This window comes from Bos mutus, chromosome 17 (genome assembly GCF_027580195.1).
Source record: "Bos mutus isolate GX-2022 chromosome 17, NWIPB_WYAK_1.1, whole genome shotgun sequence".
In the NCBI taxonomy this organism is placed as follows: Eukaryota; Metazoa; Chordata; class Mammalia; order Artiodactyla; family Bovidae; genus Bos; species Bos mutus.
The window spans coordinates 28,320,788-28,344,001 of NC_091633.1; the positions used below are offsets into that span (position 1 = coordinate 28,320,788).

A 23,214-nucleotide genomic window follows, 5' to 3' on the forward strand; every position below is an offset into this window, starting at 1 on the left:
TGGGTGGAGAACTAAGATCCCACAAGCCATGTGATGCAGCCAAAACAAACAAAACCCCCAAAGTTCCACAATTTGGGTGACTTAGAACAACAGGAATTTTTGATCTCATGGTCCTGGAGGCTGGATGTCAATCTAGGTGTGGGCAAGGCCTGAGAGCACCAGGGGAGGATCTGATTCAGGGCTCTCAGCTTCTTGGAGTTCTTGTCTTAGGACAGCATAGCTCCAGCCCTCACAAGGCATTTTCCCTGTGTGTATGTGTGTCCAAATTCATACACATTCATGTCCTTTTTACACCAGTACCCCTAGGGTTAGGGCCAACTTGAATGATTTCATCTTGACTCATTTCCACATAATGTCATAGTCATAGGTACTGGGGTTAGGACTTCAACACATGAATTTCTGGGGTTCATCATTCAACCTGTAACAGTGTTCTTGTCTCTGCCAGCAACCTCCCTCTCTCTGCTGGCCCCAGATGCCATGGCCCTTCCTGGAGCAACCCCATCAGGCTTACTGGGGACTCCAGGCAGAAGACCCCACCCCTCCTGGCTGCAGGACTTAGGTCTGGGGCTGGAATCCTCTGCCCAGTGAGGGCTGGGAGGAGACTGTTCTGGGGTTGGAGGTGCTGAAGTATTAAAGGTGCTGAGCCAGAGGGCACCTCTCCAGGGTCTTCAGGGTCCCCTATGACCTGGACAGAAAGCACTTGCAGCTCTAGCCCCCAAGGGGAAAGGAGGGGAAAGCCCCTCCTTCTGTCTGAGACAGGCGGCCCCCCCATGTACAGCCTGTGGAGCCCTGGGGTGTGGTGGGAGCATCAGCAGAGCTGTATCCATGTTGGTGGGGCCAGAGGGCCCAGACTGTGTCCTTCATATCCAGAGAGTGGAGGGTGTGGATGGAAGTGAGGTGCAGACACCATCAACTCTAACCCAGTGTAAAAACACTAGCATGGAGCCACTCCTTGGAGCCACCCCTGGGGAGTCCCAGGTCAGTGTGTGCATAGGCGGGGCTTCAAGTGAATCTGGGCCCCTCGGGGTTAGACCACTGGGAAGCCTGTCCTGTGTGGCCAGTGATGGTGTTCATTGGACTCACATGTTTGGACCTTGAAAAGTGAAAGTGAAGTCTCTCAGTCACGTCTGACTCTTTGCGACTCCATGGACTGTAGCCTAAGAGGTTCCTCCATCCATGGAATTTTCCAGGCACGAGTACTGGAGTGGGTTGTCATTTCCTTCTCCAGAGGATCTTCCCTACCCAGGGATTGAACCCGGGTCTCTGGCATTGCAAGCAGATGCTTTTACTGTCTGAGCCACGAGGGAAGCTTGCTTGGACCTTGGTGGTGCCCAAGTGAGAAGTCACCCAAAGCTTCGTGGCTGTGGTAGTGGTGAGCCACGCCCCCCATACATGGGCCCCAGGGCACCTCTGTGTCATCACCTGAGCAGGATGCCACCCTCCGACAGCCGTGCTGTCCCAACCCAAGCTCAGGGACACAGGCGGGAGGGCAGATTGCGGGTGTGGCTCCTGTGGGACACGTGGTATCGGATGTGGGCATTGGACCTTCATCCTTGGGTTTTGCCCCAGGCTTCTCTTTACCTTCTCACTAGAATTTCAGCAGGACCACAGGCGACCCTTGAGTCAGGGGATTGGGCAACCACCCTCTGTGGTCGTAAGGGAGTAATGACTTACGGTCGCCCTCCTGCTCCTGGTTTCGCCTTGGCAGATCCAACCAACTTGCATTGTGTATCAGTATCAGGTCAGTTACTCAGTCGTGTCTGACTCTTTGCTACCCCACGAACTGCAGCACGCCAGGCTTCCCTGTCCATCACCAACTCTCAGAGTCCACCCAAACCTATGTCCATTGAGTCGGTGATGTCATCCAACCATCTTATCCTCTGTCATCCCCTTCTCCTCCTGCCCTCAATCTTTCCCAGCATTGTGTAGTTCTGCACTATTTCCTATTGGAAAAAATCCACACGTGAGTGGATCCGAGCAGTTCCAACCTATGTTTTCAAGGGTCAACAGTATTTTACAAAAGCATCCCTGGTTAAGGTGTTCTTCCTCAGGGCGCAGAGTGGTGCTTCTTACAGAAGCCGTCACAGGGGTCCTCCTACAGAGCTGTGCGTGCACACAGGGACAGGCCAGTCCCACAGCCACCTGAGAGCCAGTGCCCTGTGTTCTTGCTCGAAAGAGTATTCTTATGTTGATGCTGTTGGAAAAAAGTTGACACACTGAAAAGTGTGTGTTAAAACTCACTATATTATTTAAGTTTAAATGTGGGTTTTACACCAAAATGAGAATATATTAAATTTTTTTTCCGGTTTTAATGGAAGTAAACTCATTAACAACTTGTCCTTTTTGTTGTGAAAGTCACAGTTTAATAGGCAGTATATTTGTAATACTACATAAAGTGAGTTTCTTCTGTAAACATGGACATCCTACACTAAATGAAATATGTAAGCATACCAAGCTTTGTTATTGCAATCAGAATTTGTTCAAGGTCACTTAACACTCAGCTATTAACTGTGAACCCACGTGGTCCGGGGTCTTTTCCAGTGGAAGATGTCTAAGCACCGTCCCAAGCTTTTCTGTACTAATTGATCTGTTTGTGATGTGTGCTTGGTCGCTTCACTCCTGTGGTCTGTTTACATTGTCCTTTTTTAGGTCTACTTTGTTAATGTGTGTGTTTACCAGGAAATCATCGTTTTTATGAGTAAATCATCATTATCATCTAGGTTTCCAATTTGAAGCAATGGATTTCTCTTATTTGACTTTAATTTTTCTTCTCTTTCTGGTTTTCTACAGAATTGTCACAATTGATGAGCACATACTGATACATTATTTTGAACTGCAATCCATATTTTATTCAAGTTCCCTTCCTTCTGCCTTTTTATGTTCCAGGATCCCATCCAGGGCACCACATGACATGTGGTCATCATGTCTGTTCAGGCTTTTCTGGGCTTGTACAGTTTTCGACACTCCCTTTGTTTCAATGCCCATGACCCTGTGGAGGAGGACTGGGCAGGTCCTTTGAGGCTGTCCCGTACTGGGATTTACTTGGAGTTTCTCTCATGATTAGACGGGTCATGGGTTTTGTGGAAACAGATCACAGAGGTCAAGAGCTTCCTCACCACTTTATGTCAAGGGAGCAGGCCCTCAAGACACTTATCACTGTTGATGTTAACTTCGGGGACCTGGGTGAGGTCCTTTGTCAGGGTTCCCACTGTGTGTTGAAGCCTTTCCTGACTGCTCCCGTTAATCCTGACCACTCTCTTTTCTGAGTTTCCTAGCTCTGATATTCAAATCACAAAGTAGTCGTCTCCCTCCTTCCTGTAGTATCTGTTCTCTGGGAATCATGTGTCTAAGAGTCTCCAGAAAGTTGATAGTTTTGGGGAGAAAGCAATATTCTGCTGTCCCTCCTGCCCCTGGCTCAGCCCTGGAGTCATGGTAGGAAGGCGGTCATTAAATCAAGCTTCTGAATCGAGTCCCCCTAAACTGAGTTCCCCTGCTGAGTTTATGACCCCGCTTTCTATCCTTTCTTCTTCCCTTTCTTGTCCCATCTGTGCTCCCCTCAGGACTGAGAAAGATCAAAGAAAAGGGGAGGGGAGGTTGAAACCAAACAGGACTCTGCAGGGCCCTCCCAGGTACAAAAGACCCTCTATGTCCCCCATTTCTTGTTTGTAGAGAAAGGTTTATTCTCCTTGGCCTTTCCTGAGTTCCAAAGAGCAGACATGTGTAGTTCCTAGTTAGGAAAGGGAGAGAATGCACGCAGGAAGGAAAAGCAGACCCAGATGGTCTTAGAGGAAACAGCCCTCATAATTGCCATTTTTAATGTTTGTGTGTTTCACCGGTTTCTGTGTCATCAGAGGCAAAACAGCTAGCAGAGAGGAGATGAAGAGGTTGGAGTTCATTGTTATCTTGTGATATTTCTTAATCATAGTTTTGAAGGTCAGAATATCTCTGGGTTTGCAATCCTCTGGCCAAGTGGTCCACGGCTCGGGTGTAGGTGAGCTCACCTTGCTCTGGAGAAACAACCTGACTTTGTATGTTAATGATGAAACCTGCAACAGCACTATGACCCTGGGGTGAGTGTTCAGTGGGCACAGGGTTGAGGTCAGAGGGGACAAGAAAGTGGGTGAAGTTTTGGATAGAGAGGTTAGTCATGAACTTGGCACAGGAGCTCAGTTTTAGGGGACATGGTTTCATGGAAGGTTGCTTCTGAGAACAGAGATTAAAGGGGGACTGCAGCCGAGGTGAGGGAGACACAGGGATTCTGGTGGTGGGAGAAGAAGTTGTAGATCAGAGAGCTAAGGAAGAATTTGGAAGTTTGGCTGATGTGGAGGAAGGAATTTCCCTCCACCTCTTCTGGCTGGTCTTAGATTTAAGTTGATATGAAAACAGATTAACAGGAGGTCACATAAATGTTTAATAACAGATATACCCAAGAAAACTGTGTAACTCTCCAAAATACTCTAAAACCTCACCTTTTCTTTTTTTCAGAGATAATGCACTTATAAACACAGAAATGGTTACAACAAAGATGGCCATATGAATGGGTATATATACATATATCAATTTTTATATATAAATCTGTGTCTGGAAACTGACTATGGGTCTTAGGAAGGTAAGTCCAGTCATCGCATTTCCCCTAAACTCCCCCTTTTCTTCAGCCCCTCTTGTGTGGTTTCACAAAGAATCCACAGCTCCTTGGACTGGGAATGGGGAGATAGAGTACAGGGCCTCAGCTGGCAGAGAAGGTGAGAAGCTCCAAGGAAAACCATAACCCACACTTCTAAGCCCCCTTGACCATTTTGGGGATCTCCTGCCCCTTGGCAATCACGTCTAAGGCCTTGCCCCTTTACAGATAAAGGGCATCTGACTCCCCATCTCCTTCCAGCATTAGGTAGGAAGTTAAGTGAGATCATGAGGTGAGGACAACCGCTCCCAGGGATGGGGGTACTGGAGGAACCTCTATTCTTTTGCCAGCAAGAATAGAACAGGAGGCTGCTTGCATTTAGGGGTCCCTCTTATCTGACATCTGGGAGGACCAGCCTTTAGTCCTTTCTCAGCCTGAGTTTGGAGCTTTATGAGGGTAAGGAGAGAGCTAGTGCCCATGCTGGAAATGTCTCGGTGAGGTCATTAGCGAACACCTTCCCTGAGCACCAGCCTACAATTTTAAAACCTTTGCTTAGGTGGGGAGGCTCCTCGATTACACCACCAGCTCAGAACTCTGCCCATCAGGAGGGCTGACGTTCCTTCCAAAGAGGAGTTGGGAAGAAGGATGGTATTCTGTCAACCAAGGCTGTGCCTGCGGAGATGTGCCCAGGGAGATGGAGCCATGGTCTGTCAAGAAGAAGAGGACTTTTCCCACTAAGAGGAGTTGGGGAAAGAAGGGACCAGGACTTCCTCCCCTTCTTCCTAGTGGACAGCAGCACAGGTCTCTATAAGCTCGCCAGGTGCACCACCAGGGTGGGGCTGCAGGTGACAGTGAGGCAGATGTCCTTATGGTGCTCCACTGTCTTATAGGGGTTTAGGTCAAAGGGACGCTGGGATGGAGGGTTGGAGTTTCTGTCCCCACATCCCCACCTTTCAAGACTGCCCCAGGGGACTGTTAGTTTGGTGACTGTGGCTACTGCTGCTGTGGCAGCTGTGAAGCCTGGGGGGCCTGGCATGGGCCTCAGGACAGACTGAGAACATGATTTTCATTAACAAGATGAAGGATCAGCTGTTGCCAGAGAAGGCTTGTGGGCTGGCTCTGCTCCCTTACCCCACCTTGCTGACAGTGCCTGCCTTGGTGTCCCTGCTCTTGGACATCAGCATGGACACAGAATCCAAGACAGACCAGCCAAGTGTCCATTACACAGAACATTATGGTGTTCCCTGTGCCATCAACAGATCTGATGACCGCTGGAGTCTCCTGTTCTCAGAGGTGGAAAAGAGAAGTGAGTCAATCAAGCATCCTGGTTTGGTTATCACATCCCTCTCAGGCTCCCTTGTGACCACAGCCTCATCGGCTCAGACCTTCCCCATTTAGCTCTCATGACTGTCTTAGCTCTTCCCCCAGCTCACAAGCCCTGCAGGTAGTCCCTGACGTCACTAAGAAGGTAGCGTTGACCCCAGCAGAGGAAGGAGGTGGTGGTGGAGCTGGCACTGTGGCTGCCTCTGGGGCTGAAAGAAGAACCAGGCGCTGGAATCAGGGCTGCCTAAGATGAATGACCCGTATGTCTTTTCCCCTAAGGATGAGGATGGTCATCAGAAAGACAGCAAGACCTTCAGGTGCTGGATGTGCTCCCTGACTTTCTACTCAGGTCAGAGATGCAGATCCACTCCAAGTCACTCACTGGGGCCAACCCCCACAAGTGCCCACCCTGTCCCAAGACCTTTGCCAATAGCTCCCACCCAGCCCAGCACACCTGTATCCACTCAGGTGCTAAGCCCTACAGTTGTAATTTCAGTGGGAAATCCTTCTGCCAGCGCTCTCACCTCCAGCAGCATACCCAAATCCACACCAGGGACAAGCCGTACAAATGTGCACACCCAGGCTGTGGGAAAGCCTCACACAACTCCATCCTGTAGAGAGAAACCCACAGGTGCCACAACTGTCAGCAGGTGTACACAGTCGCAACCTCACTGGAGGGGCACCTGTCCACACGCAGTGAAGTAGCCCGAGGTACGCTGTCTGCACCCTGTGTGTTGGAAACGTGCTTGATGAAACACAAGCACAACACAGCTCTCCTGATCTCCAGCAGCAGGTGCAGCGGTGGCAGCGACAGTGGTGGCTCAGACCTTCCCGTTAAACATCACCTTCAGCTAAAGACAAAAGAGGAGGTGTGGGGGATGGTGGTTTGGGACCTCAAAGGGGAGGAAGGCAATTCACACACAGATGGAAAAGCAAATGTTTGGTAAACAAATTGTTGGGCTGCACCTGCAGGCCTGCATGCCCTGTGCTTGCCCAGCCTCAAGACAAGAGAAAAAGCCTGGAGTCAGAGATGGACACAGAGACATCAGTGGTTTAATGGATGGGGGATCTTACATATGTGAAGTGAAGCCCTGGAGCGACACCCCACCACATGTGGTAGAAGGCAGGCAGGACAGGGCAGCAGTCTTCCCTGTCCGGGAGGAGTGAAACCATGTATAAGCCCCGTTTTCTTGTTTTTTTGAGGTTAAGGCTGATTCAAGAGTTAACAAGTGGGGAATGTGAAGATGTGGAAACAAAGAATAGCTGTTGAGGTGTGGAATTGGTAACAATATAGACTATAATTCGGCCACATAGAAGAATTACTGGACTCCAAGTTTCCTAAAAGATACAGATAAAGGCCTGACACACATGCCCAAGTTGTTTTTACAGGAAGCAGACTCTCTCCTGACTGCAACACTGTAAACCTAGACAGGTTGAAACCCGAAGGTTGATGATGCTTCAAACTTTACCTTGATGCCAACCAAATGGAGAATTGAACATGGGTTGCTTATGCCCTGCTCTGTGAACACTATAAAACTCCTCAGTAGCCCCTCCAAGACACAGTCTTGAGGTCATTAGCCTGTTGTGGCCCCCTTTGCCTGGCTCAAAGCAATAAAAGCTACTTTTTTCTACTTCACCCAAAACTCTCTCTTGTTTCTATTCGGCACCAGTGAACAGAGGCTGAGTTTTGTCAACAAATCTTGATAAGCACAGATTAAAAACCAGTAATATTTTAGGCAAAAAAAAAAAAAAAAAAAAAAAAATTCAACTATATTTATCAGCTTACTTAGTCCTATATAATTAGTTGTTTTTTTTTTTTTTTTTGGACAGTGTTATGAAATCAGAGTTTCCATTAGACTTTTAAAATATCTTGCCGAGTTTAGCAGTATGATTTAAAAGTTATCAGAAACATCCTTTCAATGACTCTTCTTTTTTAAAAATTTATTTGCTTATTTATTTATTTTTGGCTGCACTGGGTTTTAATTGCTGTGCTTTCTCTGGTTCTGGTGGCTTCTCTTGTTGCAGAGCACAGGTTCTAGGTGTGTGGGCTGAGTAGTTGGGACACATGGGCTTAGTTGGTCTACCTCATGTGGAATCTTCTTGAACCAGGAATCAAACCTATGACCCTGCATTAGTAAGTGGATTCTTATTTACTAGACAGGCAATGAAGTCCTCTGTGACTCTTTTTGAAGATATGGCAGTTTTGCAAAGCATCAGCTTAGCTGCCTATGGATGATAAAAGTCTTAAAAAGGCAAAGGTTAAGATCTGATTACAATTCTTCTTGGCAAAGAAGCTTATCCAAGTTGTGACATGCAAAATTTTAAGATAACAACTAAAATTATAACATTATACCAGGACATATACAAATTTCAGGAACTTTGAACAATTTCTAGTATGTATATTAATAACATTTGTTCATATTGTATAATCTGAGGAGGCTTATCATTCATTTGACAATGCTTTCTGTGCAACTTAACATACCAAGAAATTATAGTCAATTATATATATATATATATTCCCCCGAGATGCCTCAGGAGCTCTCTGAAGCATCCCAAAGCTAGCTGAAGTCAAAAGAACTGTCAGGTAGTTAGTATAGGAAAAATGAGTTCAAAATGGTGGTGACTAAAAGACAAACTGAGCTTGTGGCGCCGGGCGCAGCGTGTCGCCGCCGCTCTCCGCTGCCGCGCGCCCCGGAAGGCTCCCCATGGCCAGCCCGCCCCTCGCCGCCGCGGCCCTCGTCCCTCAGGACTGCAATAATGGATGCTCCGCAGAAGGTACCGGAGAAGGCGGATCCAAAGAGGCTGTGGAGACTTTCAAGGCTGAAGATCTAATAATCACACGAGCCACCGTTTTAAAGGAAAAACCAGACTCCAGTACTCCGGTTTTTGGAACAGTTTTTACAGATCACATGTTAACAGTGGAGTGGTCCTTGGAGCTTGGATGGGAGAAACCACGCATCAAACCTCTTCAAAACCTCCCACTGCATCCGGGTTCATCGGCTTTCCATTATGCTGTGGAATTATTTGAAGGGTTGAAGGCATTTCGGGGAGTAGATAATAAAATTCGTCTGTTTTGGCCAAACCTCAACATGGATAGGATGTACCGATCTGCTATGAGGGCAACTTTGCTGGCGTTTGACAAGAAAGAGCTTTTAGAGTGTATTCAGCAGCTCGTGAAATTGGATGAGGAATGGGTCCCCTACTCAACATCTGCGAGTCTATATATCCGTCCTACGTTCATTGGAACTGAGTCTTCTCTGGGAATCAAGAAGCCGACTAAAGCCCTGCTCTTTGTAATCTTGAGCCCAATGGGACCTTATTTTTCCACTGGAAGCTTTAATCCTGTGTCCCTGTGGGCCGAAGTATGTAAGAGCCTGGAAAGGTGGGACCGGAGACTGCAAGATGGGAGGGAATTATGGCTCATCTCTTTTTGCCCAATGTGAAGCAGTGGAAAATGCATGTCAGCAGGTTCTGTGGCTCTATGGAGAAGATAATCAAATAACTGAAGTTGGAACTATGAATCTTTTTCTTTATTGGATAAATGAAGATGGAGAAGAAGAACTGGCAACTCCTCCGCTAGATGGCATCATTCTTCCAGGAGTGACGAGGCAGAGCATCCTGGACTTGGCACACCAGTGGGGTGAATTTAAGGTATCAGAGAGATACCTCACCATGGATGACTTGACCACAGCTGTGGAGGAGAACCGGGTGAGGGAGATGTTTGGTTCAGGCACCGCCTGTGTTGTTTGCCCTGTTTCGACTACACTGTACAAGGATGAGACTATACACATTCCAACTATGGAGAATGGTCCTAAGCTTGCAAGCCGCATCTTAGAAAAACTGACTGATATTCAGTACGGAAGAGAAGAGAGCGACTGGACAATCACGGTAGCCTGAATGGACAAGAACGGGACGTGTGCACTTGGGACAGACTGTGGCATTTGAATTATGGGAAATGTCTTTGGCTACCTGATTTTAGTTGTGCTGTTGTTCATATTATCTGCGTTACCAGGGTGATTGTTTCCTCATGCCAGAGAAGACAAATCACAACTGTCCAATGATCTTTTCTAAACTTGCTCCTAGAAGTTTTCCTTACCTTCTCTAGACAGTTGATTATGGAAGCCATATAATTGTAGAATTTTCCTCCATAATCTTAGTGCCTCCCTTAGGGCTTCACTCAAATTTTTTTTTTTTTTAATGTTTATTCTTTAGCATAAGTTATGTTCTGCTTCTCAACCAATGAGTGTCTTTGTGTTTGAAAGCTAATCTGAGTACATTTCATAGGTACCATTTCCCGGGCCACATCTCCATTCTCAGAAAAGTGTGTTGTTGTTGTTGTTTATAAATCAAGACTTAGAGAAACTGGATTTCTTTCCCTTACATTTCTTCCAGGTCCCCTAAGTCCTCTTAGGGAGAATCTCTCCTCCTTCCTGATATCACAGTCTGCACCAGGCTCCATTGGTACATCAACAAGACCACCCCTGCTGTCTCCAGATTGTGTTTAATTCGTGGGCAGGCTTCACTACAGGACTGAGGGTCTTGTGCCTTATAGATCTTTGCATCCCCCAGCCTGGCCCATAGTAAGGAATGAATGAACATTTAGCTTCTATAGAAGTGTACCTTCTTTGTTTCTATATTATGAAACCTCTTTACTAGAATTTGTGATTGATTCTGACTTTGTCTATATTTACCTCATGTTGTCTTTAATTTCCATGGACTGCCAAGTCATTAGAGATACTCTGATTGTAGTTTGTTGGAGGAATGATTTATTTGAAGAGTGTCTGGGAATTAAAGTAATAATTCTAAAAAGATGGTGATATCATATCAACCAAATGGAAATGACATGTTATATGTTATATGTCGAATACATAAATGTTAAAGTGTTAAATACAAAATAAATCATATTTAGTTTTTTGGTAGAAAGAAAAAAAAAATAAAAGACAAACTGAAAAACCTGTGAAAGTGGAACAAAAGAAAATTTGTGGACTGGTATGAGAACTTCAGGTGAAACAAACACACCCCCTTCTTGGCTAGCCCGATTTTCATAGGGCAGGCTCAAGGGGGCAGAGACAAACGTATAAAAGGAGGAAGCCAGGGCGGATTGAGGCCACTCCTATGGGGTCAGTCTGCCTTCACGCCTCAGGGGTGTACTTTCCTTGCTTGCCAAATAAAACTCTGAACTGTAACTGAGCTACGACACTGGCCAGCTGTTTCAAATCTTTGCTGTGGCAGACAGAACTGAGGAAATTACACTCTTCCCCAACATATCTTTAATTAGAATTTGATAGCAGTTTGTAAGAAATATAAAAAAATGTTTTTTAAAAAAATTTGGTCATATAGAGTATTTAAGAACAAATATAAATCAGTTAAAGGCAATATAGTTCAAACAGTCTGTTATCAGACACAGCGTTCTAAGGAAACTTGTTCTCTTAGCAAACAGGGACCAAGTCTGGTCCTGCATCAGTCTACTTTTAATAACAAAATCTATTTACCAAGTTGAGTATAATCTAATCTTAGCCTGACTATGTATAAAATTCCTTTTTTACCCAAAACGTATCCCATTTTCCTACTGTATAGTGAAATGTTTTATTATTTTCAGTAGCTTTAATTACATATTTAAATTAGAATACCCAACTCTTAAAAACCTCAATTTTTAGTGAAAACCAAGAGGCAAGTAATAGTTAACAAAATCTGGAGAGACTATTTTAGATTTTTTGAGAACACAATTATTCCTATGGAATTTATCTAAAAGCTCTTATCTTATTCACTTTTACTTTAAAGTTTCACCATATCAGGTTATTTTTCTCTCTGACAAATTTGCAAAAGATATAATAAGATTTCATTTAATTTTTATTAAACCTAGGTGCAGTAAAAGTATTATACTTAATGTTGATAACTCTGAAGACATGTCTTTATTAATTAGATCAACAAACTTGAACATTAATACCATGTATTAATTTAATAATATACATTTCCCAGTTTATGTGAGCCTAAAATTTATTTAGCTTAATTTCTCTTGTTAGAATTGTCTGCTTTATAAATGCTTACTTTTCTTTAGGTCAGTTAAATAGAGCTAATTTACAAATTAACTTCAGCAATGTTCTCCAAAGACAAGGACATATATAAACACACAAACAGACCTCATAGTTCTTGTTTTAAAATTTCAGCCTTATAGTCAGGTATAGCAATGTAAAACCCATCAGTTTACAAAAGAAGTTGGATTAAAATTAGGTTTCTGGCAGATAGAACAAATAAAACTCACTTGTCTAGATAGATAAATATATACTTAGGATTTCTATTTAACTTTGATGAGTCAATTTCTAAATTACTTCACCCTCTCTTCAAAATTTGCATTTTAAAAAGATGGCAGAGGTAAGAGAAGGCCAGGTGGGACATTTGCATCTCAAAGGCACAAGCAAGACCGCCCTAGGATGACTTTGCTTCCCCTTTGTTTAATATTTACAAGCCTCTTAGATAAATAGGGAAGGTTTGTTGTTGTTCAGTTGCTCAGTCACGTCCAACTCTTTGCGATCCCATGGACTGCAGCACGCCAGGCTTCCCTGTCCTTCACCATTTCCTGGAGTTTGCTCAAACTCATGTCCATTGAGTCGGTGATGCCATCCAACCATCTCATCCTCTGTCGTCCCCTTCTCCTCTTGCCTTCTATCTTTCCCAGCACCAGGGTCTTTTCCAATGAGTTGGCACTTCCCATCAGGTGGCCAAAGTACTGGAACTTCAGCTTCAGCATCAGTCCTTCTGAAGGAGGAAACAGACAGAACAGGCTCTATCTTGAAAGCAGGACGCTATCTTGGGCTGGACTGTGGACTTTGAGCTATATGCTTAGTATCTATGGAAACGACATACCAATGGAAAACCAGACCCCCTGGATGAAGGAGCCTCAGGACTTGTACCTAGAATCTCTGTCACCTAAAAGAATATGCTAATTATCTCTGTAACAGAACAAAGTCATAAATCCCTTTATGCTTATCGGGGTATGACCACAGGCCTATTGATAAATGTCCACTGTTTAACCATCTGGGCTTATCGCACATGAATCATGGGTTAACTTTGATAGTATCTCTCTTTTACCTTGTCCAGATTAGTTTCAAGGAATTTGGGGAGGTGGGTTTGAGCACATACACTTAGGGTATATAAGGTTTTCACAAAAACTGGTCAGGGTCCTTGGCTAAGAGGAGCCTCTGCCTTGGGCCTGCCGGTGTAATAAACTGCACTCCACTATCTGCATTGTCCTTCTGAGTGAGTTTGTTTCCCGGAACGTGTGGCTACAACACTTCCAATGAATATTCAGTATTGATTTCCTTTAGGATTGACTGGTTTGATATCCTTGCTGTCCAAGGGACTCTTGAGAGTCTTCTCCAGCACTACAGTTTGAAGGGATCAATTCTTTGGCACTCAGCCTTTTTTTATTGTTCAGTTCTCACATCTGTACATAACTACTGGAAAAACCATAGCTCTGACTATATGGACTTTTGTTGGCAAAGTAATGTCTCTGCTTTTAATATGCTGTCTAGGTTTGTCATAGTTTTTCTTCCAAGGAGCAAGCATCCTTTAATTTCATGGCTGCAGCCACCATCTGCAGTGATTTTGGAGCCCATGAAAAGGTTTGGGGAGTGGTAAAAGGATTGGTCCCCTTCATGGATTACAGCCTTGTTATGCTGAAGGGGCTTGCAATGAAGCTATGAGCCACGCTGTGCAGGCCCACTCAAAATGGATGAGTCAGTGAAGAGTTCTGATAAAACGTGGTACACCAGAGGAGGAAATGACAACCCACTCCAGTATCTTGCCTTGAGAACCTCATGGACAGTATGAAAAGCAAAAAGCTATGACACTGGAAGATGAGCCTCCCAGGCCAGAAGATGTCCAGTGTGCTATAGGAGAAGAGAAGAAGGCAATTACTAATAGCTCCAGAAAAAATCTTTTTGCCTTTTCTACTGTCCATGGAGTTCTCCAGGCAAGAATATTGGAGTGGGTTGCCATTTCCTCCTCCAGTCAATAGTAAAGGAAATCAACTCTGAATATTCATTAGAAGGACTGTTGCTGAAGTTGGAGCTGCAATATTTTGGCTATCTAATGTGAAGAGCTCATTGTAAAAGACCCTGATGCTGGGAAAAATTGAAGGCAAAAGGAGAAAGGAGTGGCAGAGGAAGAGATGGTTAGATAGCATCACCAACTCAATGGACATGAATTTGAGCAAACTCCAGGAGATAGTGGAGGACAGAGGAGCCTGAAGTGTTGTAGTCTATGAGGTTGCAAAGAATTTGACATGGCTTAGAGATTGAATAACAACAACCAGAAAGAATGAAGTGGATGGTCCAAAGCAGAAGTGACACTTAGTTGTGGGTGTGTCTGGTGGTAAAAGTAAAGTCCAATGGGGTAAAGAAGAATCTTAAAGAGGAACCAGGATTGTTAGGTCCATGAATCAAGGTAAATTGGATGTGGTCAAGCAGGACACATCAAGATTGAACATCAATATCTTAAAAATCAATGAACTAAAATGGACAGGAATGGACAAATGTAGTTGAGATGACCATTATTATATCTACTACTGTGGGCCAGGATCCCTTATAAAAAATGGAATAGTCTTCATAATCAATGATAGAGTCCAAAGTGCAATACTTGGGGGCAACCTCAAAAACAACAGAATGATCTTGGTTTGTTTCTAAAGGCAAACCATTCATCATCACAGTAATCCAAGTTCATGCCCCAACCACTAATACTGAAGAATCTAAAGTTGACCGGGTTCTATGAAGACTTACAACACCTTCTAGAACTAACACCAAAAACGATGTCCTTTTCATTATAGGGGATTGGACAGCAAAAGTAGGAATTCAAGAGATACCTGGGATAACAGGAAAGTTTGGCCTTGGAATACAAAATGAAGCAGGGCAAAGGCTAACAGAATTTTGTCAAGAGAACACGCTGGTCATAACAATCACCCATTTGCAGCAACCCAAGAGACAACTCTACATAAGGACATCACCAGATGGTCAATACCACAATCCATTTGATTGTGTTCTTTGTAGTCAAAGATGGAAATGCTCTATATAGTCAGCAAAAAAAAAGATCTGGTACTGACTATGGCTCAGATTATGAACTCCTTATTGCAAAATTCAGGCTTAAATTGAAGAAAGTAGGGAAACCACTGGGCCATTCAAATCCCATATGATGATGCTAAAGCTGAAACTTCAGTACTTTGGCCACCTCATGCGAAGAGTTGACTCGTTGGAAAAGACTCTAATGCTGGGAGGGATTGAGGGCAGGAGAAGGGGACGACAGAGGATGAGATGGCTGGATGGCATCACCGACTCGATGGACGTGAGTTTGAGTGAACTCTGGGAGTTGGTGATGGACAGGGAGGCCTGGCGTGCTGTGATTCATGGGGTCACAAAGAGTCGGACATGACTGAGTGACTGAACTGAACTGAACTGATGAATAGATTCAGGGGATTAGATCTGCTAAGCAGAATAGCTGAAGAACTAGGTATGGAGGTTCATAACATCGTACAGGAAGCAGTGACCAAGTGGGCAGAGAAAGCCAAGATTTTGGTGGTAACATTCGGAGCAGTGAAAACCTTATTGCAGGGACATGCAAGGAGACTAAGTGGCTCATTCTCTGAAAAGCCCCCGGCTCCCTGAGGGTTTTGGCAAAGCATTTTTAAAAGGTAAGTGAAGGGGGTCGGTGTTGCAAGGTATATGATCAGCTTGTGTACAATTCTCTGATTGGCTGATGGTGAGGCAGCAGGGTGGTATCACAGTGGTTCAGATTATGAGTCCTTAGGCTCCAGGAGGCCTGGGGCTATGTGCTTATGGTCATCAAGTAGATCTTCCATTTGGTGGTGGTGGGGGGGTGGTTCACATCTGCAAAAGAACTCAGAAAATTTGCATCTAATACTATTATCTGAGAACTTGAGGGAATAGCTAAAGCAGAGGATAAGGGGGAAGGCCTGTCCTGGGTAGGCCCCGCAGGGTCCTGCTATTACACCTTGAGCTGGCCTCAGGTGTCTGATCTGCCATTGGTACTGAGCTCCCTCTGGGAAAGTGGTGGCTGAACAGAAGAGATGGATTATCTTGGGGGCCTCCCCTAGAATCAGGGGCCCCTCTGGCTCTCTACCTGCCACTGCACTGTGTGCTGCAGACCCTTGCTGGTTCATCTCATGTCTTTCAGCTGGGCGAAGAGCAGAGGCAGCCACTCAGAGCTTTCACAGACTGAACAACATCCCCTGAAGTGTTTGTGTTTTAAAATAGCGCCATCATCATTTCAGTGGAACAAAGCTAGTAGAGGTGATGGAATTCCAGTTGAGCTATTTCAAATTCTAAAAGATGATGCTGTGAAAGTGCTACACTCAATATGCCAGCAAATTTGAGAAACTCAGCAGTGGCCACAGGACTGGAAAAGGTCAATTTTCACTCCAAACCCAAAGAAAGGCAATGCTAAAGAATGTTCAAACTACTGCAAAATTGCACTCATCTCACACACTAACAAAGCAATGCTCAAAATTCTCCAAGTCAGGCTTCAATAGTACGTGAACCATGAACTTCCAGATGTTCAAGCTGGATTTAGAAAAGGCAGAGGAACCAGAGATCAAATTGCCAACATCCACTGTATCATTGAAAAAGCAAGAGAGTTCCAGAAAAACATCTATTTCTGCTTTATTTATTATGCCAAAGCCTTTGACTGTGTGGAACACAAGAAACGGTGGAAAATTCTTCAAGAGATGGGAATACCAGACCACCTGACCTGCCTCCTGAGAAATCTGTGTGCAGGTCAAGAAGCAACAGTTAGAACTGGATATGGAACAACAGACTGGTTCCAAATAGGAAAAGGAGTACGTCAAGGCTGTATATTGTCACCCTTCTTATTTAACTTATATGCAGAGTACATCATGAGAAATGCTGGGCTGGAAGAAGCACAAGCTGGAATTAAGATTGCCAGGAGAAATATCAATAACCTCAGATATGCAGATGACACCACCTTTATGGCAGAAAGCGAAGAGGAACTAAAGAGCCTCTTGATGAAAGTGAAAGAGGAGAGTGAAAAAATTGACTAAAACTCAGCTTTCAAAAAACTAAGATCATGGCATCTGGTCCCATCACGTCTTGGGAAATAGATGGGAAAACAGTGGAGACAGTGACAGACTTTATTTTGGGAGGCTCCAAAATCAGTGCAGATGGTGACTGCAGCCATGAAATTAAAAGACGCTTACTCCTTGGAAGAAAAGTTATGACCAACCTAGACAGCATATTAAAAAGCAGAGACATTACTTTGCCAACAAAGGTCCATCTAGTCAAAGCTATGGTTTTCCCAGTAGTCATATATGGATGTGAGAGTTGGACTATAAAGCAAGCTGAATGCCAAAGAATTGATGCTTTTGAAATGTGGTGTTGCAGAACACTTTTAAGAGTCCCTTGGACAGCAAGGAGATTCAACCAGTCCATCCTAAAGGAAATCAGTTGTGAATATTCATTGGAAGGACTGATGCTGAAGCTGAAACGCCAATACTTTGGTCACCTGATGCGAAGAACTGAGTCATTTGAAAAGACCCTGATGCTTGTAGAGATTAAAGGCAGGAAGAGAAGGGGACAGCAGATGAGATGGATGGATGGCATCACCGACTTGATGGTCCTGAGTTTGAGCAAGCTCTGAGAGTTGGTGATGGACAGGGAAGCCTGATGTGCTGCAGTCCATGGGGTTGCAAAGAGCTGGACATGACTAAGCAACTGAACTGAGCTGAACGTCTCAGTGGGGAGTGAGCATCTGGGCTGGCAGCAGCTGCATCCAGGGCCCTGGTAAAGCTTCAGGCTGATGTGGGCCTGGGGAATTCAACAGCCAGCACTCTGGTCCCAATTCCACTGCTGATCAGTCCTGCCATGGGGAGACTTGCTCAGCTTTTTGGGACTTGGTTTTCTCCTTTGAAACAAGTGATGGTGGCTGGATGCTGGATGGCAGGAGCAACTGGAGTGGTGCTGGCTGAGCATTCACCAAGGGCTTGCAGCACAGAGTGCAGAGCGTGCAGGGGAGCTGTGGTTCTGGGGAGGCCCCTACAAGTTATATGTCTCCTCTACTCAGCAACAGTCCCCAGCACACAGCCCAGTTCCACTGGCAAATCACACTCCCAAAACCAGTTCAAGTGGAGCAGCATTGTCAGTGGTGGGGACAGAACTGGTTACTTGGGGTGCACCAGGCCAGACCTCCCACACAGATGAGGATCCTTGAAGGCCAAGAGGGAGGAGAACTTCGCACCCCATCTTCATGACATTTCTACCCCTGCACCTACTTACTGGGGAAGGGTAATATTATTTGTTGTAAATAATATGCACTAGGTTTGAATATTATATTAACATCCTGTTTCTTTCACAGCCTAGAGTTGTGATTTGGTTCTTTCACCATTCTGTGCTCATTGAAATGACATGCAGACTTTGACATTCTTCTTTTAATTAAGAAGTCTTGCAGGTTCATCAGCTTGTTGTGGGTGAAGGGAGAAGGGCCAGCTCTCTGGCTGGTGAAGGAAGCTCCAAGTCTCCCTCCTCAGAGGGCTGATTCATTTCATGTCATTCAGCTGGGCCAAGAGCAGAGGCTGCCCCTCAAACTTTCACAGATCGAACAAGAACACCTGAAACGTTTATGTGTTTAAATAACACCTCCTGGGACTGGGTCCTGAACTTGGACAGTGGCCACCATCTGACAGCTCTGTGGGAAGAGGAGACACTTTCTGCTTCTCTTGTGGAAGTTTCTTTTGATCAAATATGAAGAATTTATAGTTTTCTGATTTAATATCTTGAATTGCATTAGCTCTAAGTGAGGTAAATATGCAAAGAAATCAAGATGTGCAAGTAGATAGGATGAAGCCAGAGGAAGGACATTTGTAGAAAAACTAAGGGCAGTAGAACTCTCCATCCTCAGGCCCTTCTAGGCCTAGATTCGAGTCCTCCTGAGATCCTGTCCATGACCTCAGAATTCCTTTTCCCAATGATTTTCTCTTCAGGGGTAAAGATTTGTGATGCAGCTTTTGAGGCTACAGCTGCACCTCATTACATAAATATCACTGTTCCCTGTGACCTAGATTTCCAGCATCCTTGCACTTCTGTTCTACAATCCCCTTTAGGGCAGGAATTCCCTGAAGGTTTGTCAGCCGATCAGCTATGTCGCAGTCACTTCTCCCTGCCCGGTCCTGATGGCTCCTTTTGAGCTCTGCTTCATAAGGATATCTGACTGTAATCCTGGCCAGTGTATGACCCCATACTTTCCTTGCTGTCCAGTGGGACTTGTGGGTCCCTGTGGTTCTGAGGCCTATGATCTTGGACAATCACTACTTCACATACTTAGTCATGTTGTTACTAACTGGTCCTAATGGGGAAGCTGGGGCCAAGCCCATGAGCTTACAGCACCCCCGCCCCACCCCGACCCCCATCCCTGGGATGACTGTGTGCTTTTCCACAGTCTTGTGGTGTGGTTATGTCAGGGTGGTATGGACCTTTCTTAGTGGACCTTTGAAAGTAGAGACATGAAAGGGAAGCATGTGAAGGTCCAATGGAGGAAATGCCACCAAACTGATGATCCGCAGACATGCACAGACACAGCATTGATGATTGAAAATACAGAATGCTTCCAATATGGGTGGTAAACAACACTGCTCCAAGCTTACCTGAACACCCACCCCATGAGCTAATACCCACCCCATCTAGCATTTTGAACATCACTTCCTGGAAACACCCTGTAAGAGCAAGGGCCAGATGTAGGAGGCTCAGCCGAAATGCCTGGGTCTGTTACCTAGAAGAGATCTCCCAGAGTCCCCTTTTCTCCCATCCAGAGTTCAAAGGGTTTGGCTAGAACAGAATAAAGCAGAGGCATTGGACACATTTCTGGGTCCTTCTTGACCTGGATCCTGTCTAGTTCACAGGGATCCATATAAACATTATTCTCTCCATTAAATCTTCAAGGAAACTGTGACTTGGGTCTTGTGGATTCATGCCATGTCATCCCTCAGGGATATCAGGATTGGTGAAACAGAAACAGACATGGCCTCAAATGAAATTGAAATGTGACCTCAAGGCAAGATCATCTCCCCTCCCAGGAAACCTTGGAGCACATGTGCCCCTGGACTCTATGCCATGACCCGCATCACTGTTCCTCCACACCTCCACCCCAAAGCCCCAGCAGTCTCAAACTGCCTAAGAGAGATTCCAGATCCAGACCCCTCCTGGGTCCTTCAAGATGGGAAACAGGCCATGACAGGAGGAGCGAGTCATGAATATGGAGGCAATCACCCTACTTACTGGGACTTGAAACTGGAATGACTAGGTCTCTGGGAAGCATGAATCCTGGGGTAACACCAAGGCTATAAAAATTGTCTGTTTTGGATGTAAAGATGAATAAACTCAGGGAAGAAAATTTGAGGGAAAAACAAAGCAGTCTTTTTTCATTTTTTCCACACAGAATCCATTCAGACAGTTAAAGCAGAGGCTCCTCTACAAGTAGTACAAACATGCCAGACATAAAGCAAGCTGTACTGTTTTGCCTTGAGTTTACTGAAGAGACGGCACTATCTCTACAGCTCATGCAGACAACCAAAGCTGAAGATGCCCAAGGACGAACAATTAAAATTACACTAATGTCACCCATTCTGCCTTTTCAGGCATGAGCTTCTGCTGCTCATTCTTAAGCAGTCATTCTCTGAAGATGGCAACAATGATGATAAGAGCTGTCTGCTGACGCTTGGTACCTGCTGAGCAGCATGATGGGCAAACTCTGCCTGCATCATTTCGGTTATGCTCATCACCCCATGAGGTTTTATTTCCATGTTATAGCTAGAGATATGGAAGGTCAGATATTAAGTAACTTGGTGAGGAAGGAAAAATATTACTTAGAAAGTGAATTAAACACTCAGCCAAACTGTCAGAGAAAGAAATAAGGCGTTTTCCAACATACTGGCAGACCCAAAGTTGATCTCCCTAGGGCCACCTGTGAAAGAACCAGTAAAGAATGTATATCATGATGATGAAATGTGAACCCGGCAAAACATAAAAGGAATCATGAGGAAGAGAAAAAAATTAGTGTATCTAAATAATTACTGGTTTTAAAATAAGGCATTCTAACTAAAGTCCCAGATGATTGCCACATTCTAGAGAAGATTCAATTTAAAAATGTCTCATTTTTAGGGAAGATATAAATACAGATACTCTGTTTTTTAAAAAAACATCTCTCTCTCTCTCAGAAATTGGTAAATTCACCAGGAAAAAGTAAGTAATGATGAAAAGAATTTGAATAGTAGAGCACACGTGTTCTGGAGAAGGCAATGGCACCCTACTCCAGTACTCCTGCCTAGAAAATCGCATGGACGGAGGAGCCTGGAAGGCTGCAGTCCATGGGGTCGCTGAGGGTCGGATATGACTGAGCGACTTCACTTTCACTTTTCACTTTCGTGCATTGGAGAAGGAAAAGGCAACCCACTCCAGTGTTCTTGCCTGGAGAATCCCAGGGACGAGGGAGCCTGGTGGGCTGCCGTCTATGTGGGCTGCGACTTAGCAGCAGCAGCAGCACATGTGTTCAGGCAAATAGACATATATATATATATATAAACAAGTCCAGGCTTCTTATTAATGATGCTGAAAACAGTCCCTCTTGACAGCATCATTTTCCCAAATGACATGTCAATTTTCATGAATGAAATTTCAAACACAAGTAGGTCTAGAAAACAAGGGAAAGTCTGGTATTTCAGATTATGTGCACTTCTGAATTCATATGCAACAAAAGTCAGAAAAATAGAAAGAGATATCTTATTTGAGAATATAGATGTAAAATTTTTTTAATGAGATGTTTGGGAATCTTTTTGGGAAATATTACAAACACACACAAAAAATGTAATTCAGACTAAGGAGTTCATAACTGTGAGAGCAAAACCTTGAGTAATCTTATGACTTTGATGACTCTGTTAACTTTCAAATACAAACAACATACATAGTAATTAAAAATGAGAGAACTCAATTTTCCACCTCGAAAGGAAATCCCTGTCTATATTTTCTGTCATACAGAATTTACAATGGAGGAAAGTATTAGTATATCTTAAGTTTCAAGAACTCAAAGCAAGAACACTGCAAAGAGATGTTAATAAAGTGTTGTGTGAAATTTCACATGCATCATCTTCTCTTCTTCACAGCATTGGCCCAGGGCATCCTTCTTGGCCCCACACTTTCTCTGCCTCGCCAGCCAGTCTGTCAGCAACCATTGCTATCGCCAGTCTCTCTCTTACTGTCTTCACTCTCCTTTCCTGATTCTTGATATCCTCCTCAGTTACCAGACACTGTTCACAAAGGACCTGTGGGGTGCCAGAACCAGCTCCTGGAACGGTCTGTGACAAATCTGAAGACCACGCCGGGGTGGCCATGGGGCTGGAGTTTGGACCACCTGTATGTACCCCTGGCAGGGACTCACCTGGACAACTTGGTGCAAATTTTTGCAAGGCTTTGGCTAGATCCAGAGGACTTAACAGTTCCCCTGTGCTGCTGCAAGCCTGGAGTCCTTGCAGTCTCTTCTGCCAGTACAGCTGTTGGGGGTTGTCCAAGGTTTCCTCCCAGGGATAACATCTGACCTCATTGCTGGGATGGGATGTGATTCTAGTCACTGGTCTCTTGAATATGTAACTGGACATCCTCAAAGGGATTGAGATGTTTAAACCAGGCTTTGGTTTGGATACTTTTCCACAGTCACAATGCTTCCTCTGTGAAGTCTTCACCATCATACTTCTTCTCCTTGTACCCTATGAAAAACCATGAAATTGAATCCAAATGATAAATGAAATCTGCCTTCTTGGACCATTATTTTGGCTCTTTTGTACTCTCAGCCTCTCTTTGTCCCTCCAGGGTTAGATTGAACATCATCAAGCAGATCTGAGTCAAGAACAGAAAGCTCAAGGTCAAACCTCAGGGTTACCCCAGCTCATTCCTCCTTCATAGTTTGTAAGGTGAACTCTTTCACCTCCTTCACCCCTTCCTTTATGAGTGTGACTATATTCTTTTTTGTCCTTATCACTCTCAACTGCACCAGTTCAGGTAGTTTATGTCACATGGTCTTCAGTCTTTTTTTAAATCCCAAATGCTTCAGTGTCATGTGACTTCATTTGGTTAACCCACTGACACTTGTTCATAGCTGCTTTAGAGCTTAAGAATATAGTGACATTAACAACTGTCCCACCCTTAGCAACTCACCCATATCCCTGATGTTTATCTCCACCCAGTTGGTCATGTTCTAAATAA

General features: G+C 44.6%; 1 protein-coding gene and 2 pseudogenes across 1 annotated transcript; 2 read left to right on the forward strand and 1 right to left on the reverse strand.

Annotated features, from left to right (window-relative positions):
* Positions 1-3,071: 3,071 nt before the first annotated feature.
* On the forward strand, positions 3,072-6,891 carry LOC102278126 (zinc finger protein 384-like; annotated as a pseudogene).
* Positions 6,892-8,649: 1,758 nt separating this feature from the next.
* On the forward strand, positions 8,650-10,027 carry LOC102277849 (branched-chain-amino-acid aminotransferase, cytosolic pseudogene; annotated as a pseudogene).
* A 12,085-nt stretch (positions 10,028-22,112) lies between these two features.
* Positions 22,113-22,697, reverse strand: MBD3L1 (methyl-CpG binding domain protein 3 like 1). Its single transcript, XM_005891200.2, has one exon. It carries the CDS (start codon positions 22,695-22,697, stop codon positions 22,113-22,115), a length of 585 nt encoding a protein of 194 aa, XP_005891262.2.
* Positions 22,698-23,214: the final 517 nt, after the last annotated feature.

Excerpts from the sequence above, each read along its gene's own strand:
- MBD3L1 (XM_005891200.2), bottom strand. The coding sequence starts at position 22,697 with ATGGTGAAGACTTCACAGAGGAAGCATTGTGACTGTGGAAAAGTATCC.